Source organism: Oncorhynchus tshawytscha, linkage group LG24, assembly GCF_018296145.1.
Source record: "Oncorhynchus tshawytscha isolate Ot180627B linkage group LG24, Otsh_v2.0, whole genome shotgun sequence".
Lineage (NCBI taxonomy): Eukaryota > Metazoa > Chordata > Actinopteri > Salmoniformes > Salmonidae > Oncorhynchus > Oncorhynchus tshawytscha.
Window position 1 is genome coordinate 22,585,044 of NC_056452.1, and position 8,663 is coordinate 22,593,706.

Genomic DNA, 8,663 nt, shown 5'->3' on the forward strand with positions numbered 1-8,663 from the left:
CTCTCTTTGACCCCTCTCTCCTCCGCTCACCTCCTCCCCCCCTCTCTTTGACCCCTCTCTCCTCCTCTCACCTCCTTCCCCTCTCTTTGACCCCTCTCTCCTCCTCTCACCTCCTTCCCCTCTCGTTGACCCCTCTGTCCCACCCTCACTTCCTCTTCCTCTCCTTATATCATTCTCTCCTCTCATCTATTTCTCTCTCTGTACTCCTCTTCCTCCTCTCCAGGCAGTAATGGGTCTTCTTCCAGGACAGCCTCTTCCTTTCCTCCTCCGCTTCATCCTCTTCCTCTCCTCCCTTTCTCCCCTCCTCTCCCGTCCTCTCATCCTCCATCCTTCTATTAATGTAGCAGTAATGTTCAGTGGCTCTGCTTACCAGAATGAGGTCAGGGGTCGTTTGAGCAGAGAGAACTTCGCTGATCTTCCCCTAGGTATGAACATTTACCAGTTTGTATGTTCTTTACGCTAATCCTTATGTGATCGTTACTATATCCACTTTGGAGTTCTTCTTCTTGTTCTTCTTCCCAGAGGTGAACCCGGTCACTGTTCTGGTTAATGACACCAACCCTCGGGCCCTGCTGACGCGTCTCTGTCAAACCATGGCCACAGAGAAACTGCATGGAGTCGTGTTCGAGGACGATGTGGGATCAGGAGCTGGACCTCAGGTCTGTCAATCAATCAATCAATCATGACAACCAAGGTGGAAGGTTAGCTCAGATACTGACCTCTCTTCTTTGGGGATAAAAAAACGGGATAGATATGAGACGGCAGAGGAGGTGGTAACATCCTGTATCTGTTAAGTGCTGTGTGTCTGTCTCTGATGGGACCTAATAAAAGCATGTGTTGTCTCCAAGGTGGCAGAAGTGGCTCAGATCCTGGACTTCCTGTCGACTCAGACAGCTCTACCCATCATTGGCATCAGTGGAGGATCTGCCGTTGTCATACCTCACAAGGTAACATAATGCTGTACCCATTCTCAAACTGCCCTGTGGTGGATAAAGTACCCAACTGTCATACTTGAGTAAAGATACCTTAATACAAAATGACTCATGTAAAACTCACCCAGTAAAATTATATTTGAGGTAAAGTATTTGGTTTTAAGTGTACTTAAGTATCAAAAGTAAATGCAATTGCTAAAATATACTTAAGTATCAAAAGTAAAAGGGTACGCTGGAAAGTGTATGGAGTTAAAAGTATATTATTCTCTTTAGGAATGTAGTGAAGTAAAAGTTGTCAAAAATAGAAATAGCAAAGAAAAGTACAGATACCACAAAAAACTACTTAAGTAGTACTTTAAATAATTTTTACTTAAGTACTTTACACCACTGAAACAAGTAACCATAGCCTGCCACACACTGTAGTACCCCACTAAAACCCATCTCTATAAGGTGAGACAAATTGCCTACAGATGTAGGATCTTAATTTGATCACTCTTTTATTCCTGAGAATATTTCTGCATAGCAGGAATTGTAAACTTGTAATGTATTTTAGTTTTAAAAAGCCTTCTAGAGTTTGTAAATTTCATTTTGACATTTCAGAAGAAAAATTACGAAAAATGTATCAACACCTACAGAAATGTTGATGAATTATAATCCACATAATAATAACAGGATTAATTGTCAGATACTACATCTGTATAGCTGTAACGTAAACGCTGGGAGTTGTTCAGCCGCGGGGAGGCTTGTGACCCCTACCTCCATGGGTTCAGGCTCTGATACAGAGTGGTCACTGGGGGAGGGAGAGAAGCGATGATTGTACCGACTCTCCCGAAGTAGGTTATCGTGATGAGTGCGTCCAAGGAGAGGTTGTCGTCTCGACATGCCAGTTTCGTCTGGACATTCTCGCGCAGTCCTCTTCTGAATAGCGTACGACGTGTCAGCTCAATCCATCCGCTGGATGCTGCTATAGTCTGGAAGGTGAGCGAGTCCTTGGCAGCGATCTGGTCATCCTGCCGTAGTTGGAATAGGTGCTCACCCCCCTCTTTGCCCTCCGGTGGATGATCGAAGACACCTCTGAACAGAGCCACGAACCCCTCATACGAATCCAGCTCCTCCTCTCTCCCAGACGGCCATGGCCCACACCAACGCCCACCAGTCGGCAGAGAAATAACCGTGGCAACCTTGGACCACTCAGTTAGTGGGGGCTCCTATCTGGTGCGCAAAATAGAGGGAACACTGGAGTAGGAAGCCACAACATTTAGAAGTGGTGCCGTCATATTTATCTGGGAGGGACAAACGGGCATCGCTGACCTGGGCGGACTGCTGAATGGACTGGTGTGCTGGCTCGCTGGGTCGGCTGGTGGCATAGTAACGCTAGTTGAAGGCAACGCCTCTCGTTCGAGACGTTGAAGATTGTGAAGAACCTCTTCCAAAGCCTCCCCCAGTTGTACCAGCTGGTTGTGGTGTTGAGGAAGTAGGTATGCCTGTTGCTTCCATTTGTTGAGGCAGTATTCTGTAATGTAGACCCTGGGAGTCAGGAAGCAAGTGGTGAGTTTAATAATACAATAAACATGGACCAATACAAGAAACAAGAGTAGCGTACGGGCATGAAACAACATCAATACTGCCTGGGGAATATACCTAAGTGAGTGCCAGATATAGGGGAGGTAATGAGAGAGGAAATGGAGTCCAGGTGTGCCTCATCATGAGGAGCAGGTGCACGTAACGATGGTTGCCAGGATGGGTGGTTTAGTAAACCGGCGACGTCGAATGACGGAGAGGGGGATCGCTCAAATTCTAATCTGGACCTCGAAGCCTGTTCCACTGCTTTTGTAAATTCTTCCACTCTAATCAAGGACTGATTTAGACCCGGAACACCAGGTGGGTGCCGTTAATTACCAGGTAGAACAGAAAACTAGCAGTCATCCGGACGTCATAGGGTAAGATTTGATAACCCCTGTTGTATAGGGTACCAACTCAAACCACTTCAGACAGCAATGCAACACCACATCACCTCTGCAGACTTGCAGTTTAACACCAGTCTGTAGTTAAATGTGGGAGTTATTTCTAAACAAATAGCACAGGGCAGAGATCAGAACAAGAAATATGTCTTCTCCCTCCTCTCCATCGACCAGTATCAGATCACAGCTGAGAAAGAGTTGTTCTGCTTGGAAACATTTCGACAGAGCAGAGAAATGCTGAGAATGATCTATACCTCACTTACTCAGTCATCCCTACACAGATCAATACAGACACATTCTACCATGATGATGTGTACAGTGTTTCACAGTAACGTGTTCTGATAGACGCGCTTGAGCACGATGGTTCGAGTGTAGAAAGATGATCGATCATCAGATTACTTCAGGTTCTGTAATCGTTGAAGTAGCCTGACTGCTACAGTTTCGACTGAACCTCACCCTTTCCTCACCATCTCTCCTTTATTCTCACGTTGTCCCTCCCCTTGTCCCTAATTTATCCCTCACTTTCCCACGTTCCCCTCCTCTTCCTTTCTATCTCCCCCCCACCCACCACCCCTCTCCTCACCCAAGAGATGTGAGGCGTTAACACCTGTTATCAACACCCTGTATTTATAGTACCGACAGCGGCTCCCACCAACACACTGTACACTCACGCGCACACACACACACACACACACACTGTACACACACACACACACACTGTACACACACACACTGTACACACACGCTCTCTCACTGACACACGTGCCCATGGCTAGCCTGATGCTCAGATTGAACAGGGCTTTGAGATACAACACAGTGGGCGTGTCTGTGGGAGGAGTGAAGCGTATACCTCTGCTCCCTACGTTAATAATCCTGTCAGGGGTTTTAGCGGCTGTCTGTTAATCAGAACTCTGCGCGGATGGGAATGTACATAGAAAGCCATCAAAGAGACTGACGGAGCTGTTGTCTGGTGTCTATATGAAGCTGTAGCCGACACCCTAAACCCCAGGGATTTTTTTGTAACTCAAATACTTTTAGTAAGTTGAAATCAAAGTCAATGAAAAGTCATTATTACTTCAAATGTCTCTGTGGTGCTGATTCAAAACCAAATGAGAAGTCACAACTACATTTAAAAAAATAAGTGATGATAACAAATTCACCTTTTTTCCCCCAGCATTCACTACTGCAGGTTGATGTTTTGGAATCGTTATCTGTGTTTTTGCATGTACATTGATTGATCTATTGAGAGATAAATATATATATATTTTTTAACTAATCCAATCATTTTTTTTGCCCTCGTTACTGAAATGGTTGTTCCAGTTTAAATGGTTCAGGTCGTCTCCTCACACTGTTCCTAACCCTGGTAGTCATTATGAATGAGGTTGTGAGTGAATACAGGTCGTCTCCTCACACTGTTCCTAACCCTGGTAGTCATTATGAATGAGGTTGTGAGTGAATACAGGTCGTCTCCTCACACTGTTCCTAACCCTGGCAGTCATTATGAATGAGGTTGTGAGTGAATACAGGTCGTCTCCTCACACTGTTCTGAACCCTGGTAGTCATTATGAATGAGGTTGTGAGTGAATACAGGTCGTCTCCTCACACTGTTCTGAACCCTGGTAGTCATTATGAATGAGGTTGTGAGTGAATACAGGTCGTCTCCTCACACTGTTCTGAACCCTGGTAGTCATTATGAATGAGGTTGTGAGTGAATACAGGTCGTCTCCTCACACTGTTCTGAACCCTGGTAGTCATTATGAATGCAGGTTGTGAGTGAATACAGGTCGTCTCCTCACACTGTTCTGAACCCTGGTAGTCATTATGAATGAGGTTGTGAGTGAATACAGGTCGTCTCCTCACACTGTTCTGAACCCTGGTAGTCATTATGAATGAGGTTGTGAGTGAATACAGGTCGTCTCCTCACACTGTTCTGAACCCTGGTAGTCATTATGAATGAGGTTGTGAGTGAATACAGGTCGTCTCCTCACACTGTTCTGAACCCTGGTAGTCATTATGAATGAGGTTGTGAGTGAATACAGGTCGTCTCCTCACACTGTTCTGAACCCTGGTAGTCATTATGAATACAGGTTGTGAGTGAATACAGGTCGTCTCCTCACACTGTTCTGAACCCTGGTAGTCATTATGAATGAGGTTGTGAGTGAATACAGGTCGTCTCCTCACACTGTTCTGAACCCTGGTAGTCATTATGAATGAGGTTGTGAGTGAATACAGGTCGTCTCCTCACACTGTTCTGAACCCTGGTAGTCATTATGAATGCAGGTTGTGAGTGAATACAGGTCGTCTCCTCACACTGTTCTGAACCCTGGTAGTCATTATGAATGAGGTTGTGAGTGAATACAGGTCGTCTCCTCACACTGTTCTGAACCCTGGTAGTCATTATGAATGAGGTTGTGAGTGAATACAGGTCGTCTCCTCACACTGTTCTGAACCCTGGTAGTCATTATGAATGAGGTTGTGAGTGAATACAGGTCGTCTCCTCACACTGTTCTGAACCCTGGTAGTCATTATGAATGAGGTTGTGAGTGAATACAGGTCGTCTCCTCACACTGTTCTGAACCCTGGTAGTCATTATGAATGAGGTTGTGAGTGAATACAGGTCGTCTCCTCACACTGTTCTGAACCCTGGTAGTCATTATGAATGAGGTTGTGAGTGAATACAGGTCGTCTCCTCACACTGTTCTGAACCCTGGTAGTCATTATGAATGAGGTTGTGAGTGAATACAGGTCGTCTCCTCACACTGTTCCTAACCCTGGTAGTCATTATGAATGAGGTTGTGAGTGAATACAGGTCGTCTCCTCACACTGTTCTGAACCCTGGTAGTCATTATGAATGAGGTTGTGAGTGAATACAGGTCGTCTCCTCACACTGTTCTGAACCCTGGTAGTCATTATGAATGAGGTTGTGAGTGAATACAGGTCGTCTCCTCACACTGTTCTGAACCCTGGTAGTCATTATGAATACAGGTTGTGAGTGAATACAGGTCGTCTCCTCACACTGTTCTGAACCCTGGTAGTCATTATGAATGAGGTTGTGAGTGAATACAGGTCGTCTCCTCACACTGTTCTGAACCCTGGTAGTCATTATGAATGAGGTTGTGAGTGAATACAGGTCGTCTCCTCACACTGTTCTGAACCCTGGTAGTCATTATGAATGAGGTTGTGGGTGAATACAGGTCGTCTCCTCACACTGTTCTGAACCCTGGTAGTCATTATGAATGAGGTTGTGAGTGAATACAGGTCGTCTCCTCACACTGTTCTGAACCCTGGTAGTCATTATGAATGAGGTTGTGGGTGAATACAGGTCGTCTCCTCACACTGTTCTGAACCCTGGTAGTCATTATGAATGAGGTTGTGAGTGAATACAGGTCGTCTCCTCACACTGTTCTGAACCCTGGTAGTCATTATGAATGAGGTTGTGAGTGAATACAGGTCGTCTCCTCACACTGTTCTGAACCCTGGTAGTCATTATGAATGAGGTTGTGAGTGAATACAGGTCGTCTCCTCACACTGTTCTGAACCCTGGTAGTCATTATGAATGAGGTTGTGAGTGAATACAGGTCGTCTCCTCACACTGTTCTGAACCCTGGTAGTCATTATGAATGAGGTTGTGAGTGAATACAGGTCGTCTCCTCACACTGTTCTGAACCCTGGTAGTCATTATGAATGAGGTTGTGAGTGAATACAGGTCGTCTCCTCACACTGTTCTGAACCCTGGTAGTCATTATGAATGAGGTTGTGGGTGAATACAGGTCGTCTCCTCACACTGTTCTGAACCCTGGTAGTCATTATGAATGAGGTTGTGAGTGAATACAGGTCGTCTCCTCACACTGTTCTGAACCCTGGTAGTCATTATGAATGAGGTTGTGGGTGAATACAGGTCGTCTCCTCACACTGTTCTGAACCCTGGTAGTCATTATGAATGAGGTTGTGGGTGAATACAGGTCATCTCCTCACACTGTTCTGAACCCTGGTAGTCATTATGAATGAGGTTGTGAGTGAATACAGGTCGTCTCCTCACACTGTTCTGAACCCTGGTAGTCATTATGAATGAGGTTGTGGGTGAATACAGGTCGTCTCCTCACACTGTTCTGAACCCTGGTAGTCATTATGAATGAGGTTGTGAGTGAATACAGGTCGTCTCCTCACACTGTTCTGAACCCTGGTAGTCATTATGAATGAGGTTGTGAGTGAATACAGGTCGTCTCCTCACACTGTTCTGAACCCTGGTAGTCATTATGAATGAGGTTGTGAGTGAATACAGGTCGTCTCCTCACACTGTTCTGAACCCTGGTAGTCATTATGAATGAGGTTGTGGGTGAATACAGGTCGTCTCCTCACACTGTTCTGAACCCTGGTAGTCATTATGAATGAGGTTGTGAGTGAATACAGGTTGTGAGTGAATACAGGTTGTGAGTGAATACAGGTTGTGAGTGAATACAGGTTGTGAGTGAATACAGGTTGTGAGTGAATACAGGTTGTGAGTGAATACAGGTTGTGAGTGAATACAGGTTGTGAGTGAATACACATGTTATCTGTTGCCATGTAAGATAATGTTAACATACCCTACATTACTCATCTCATATGTATATACTGTACTAGATACCATCTACTGCATTTTGCCTATGCCGTTCTGTACCATCACTCATTCATATATTTTTATGTACATATTCTTCATCCCTTTACACTTGTGTGTATAAGGTAGTTGTGAAATTGTTAGTTAGATTACTCGTTGGTTATTACTGCATTGTCGGAACTAGAAGCACAAGCATTTCGCTACACTCGCATTAACATCTGCTAACCATGTGTATGTGACAAATAACATTTGATTTAGATATTTTTTATATTTTTTTTTATATACTAACTCTGGCTGGATTTCAATAATAATTACTCATCACTTGCAGGCTAGCATAATGTGACTTGCAGGTAGGGTTGCAAAATTCTAGTACATTTCCTAGGATTTCCATAAATCCGGGTTGTCCTGGTGAGTCCTGGAAATCTGGGAATTCTGGGAAAGTTTCTAGACTTTTGGCGGGTAGCCCAAACGGTTCGAACAGAACTCACCAGATGGGCTGTACCGACTTCAGAGAGTCTCTTGACACTTGTGAAGGTCGGAGAACACCATCGTGTTTGTGAGAGTCTCATCTTTCCATAGAGGGGTCATAATATTATTTTAGGCCAAACCGTTCGGACGCTACAGACGAGTTGGTGAGAAGGCCGATTATCGGGATGTCTCATGGCCTGACAAACACAGCTCCAGATCTGTCAACTTTCACTGCAGATGCGGAAGTGCGACACAGGCGGATTGAGACGCATCCAATGCAACAGATTTGAATGGGGATTGTTTTATTATGCAAATTTTATTTCCATGGGGGCGTGGACATCAAACTTAGGGGGATTTAAACATTCAATTAGACCCTTTAGGGAGCAGAGACTCCCTACCACACCTATCACTCTATCATATTTTACAATCTCCCTATCTCTACCCCTCTCTTTCTCTCTGTCCCACTCTTTTCCCTTTCTCTCGTTCTCCTTCACTCTCTTCTCCCTCTCTCCCTTTCTATCTCTCCCTTTCCCTCTCTCTCTTTCTCTTCCTCTACTCCACTCTCTCTCTTCTTCCCTCTCTCCCCCTCTCTCTCTCCTTCTCTCTATCTCCTTCCTTCCCGCTCTCTCTCTCTCCCCCTCTCTATCTCCCTCTCTCTCTCTCCTTCTCTCTATCTCCCCCTCTCTCTCTCCTTCTCTCTATCTCCTT

At 45.0% G+C, this 8,663-nt stretch overlaps 1 protein-coding gene across 1 annotated transcript in view; it reads left to right on the top strand.

Annotated features, from left to right (window-relative positions):
• Window positions 1-295: 295 nt before the first annotated feature.
• Window positions 296-8,663, top strand: part of LOC112238726 (glutamate receptor ionotropic, NMDA 2C-like) — a gene marked incomplete at its 5' end in the record, with an annotated part of 59,583 nt that continues 51,215 nt past the window's right edge. Inside the window, 3 exons of the mRNA XM_042305229.1 lie at window positions 296-425; window positions 523-659; window positions 867-947. Of these exons, the coding sequence (XP_042161163.1) occupies window positions 296-425; window positions 523-659; window positions 867-947 (348 nt within the window). The remainder of the gene's footprint in view (window positions 426-522; window positions 660-866; window positions 948-8,663) is intronic.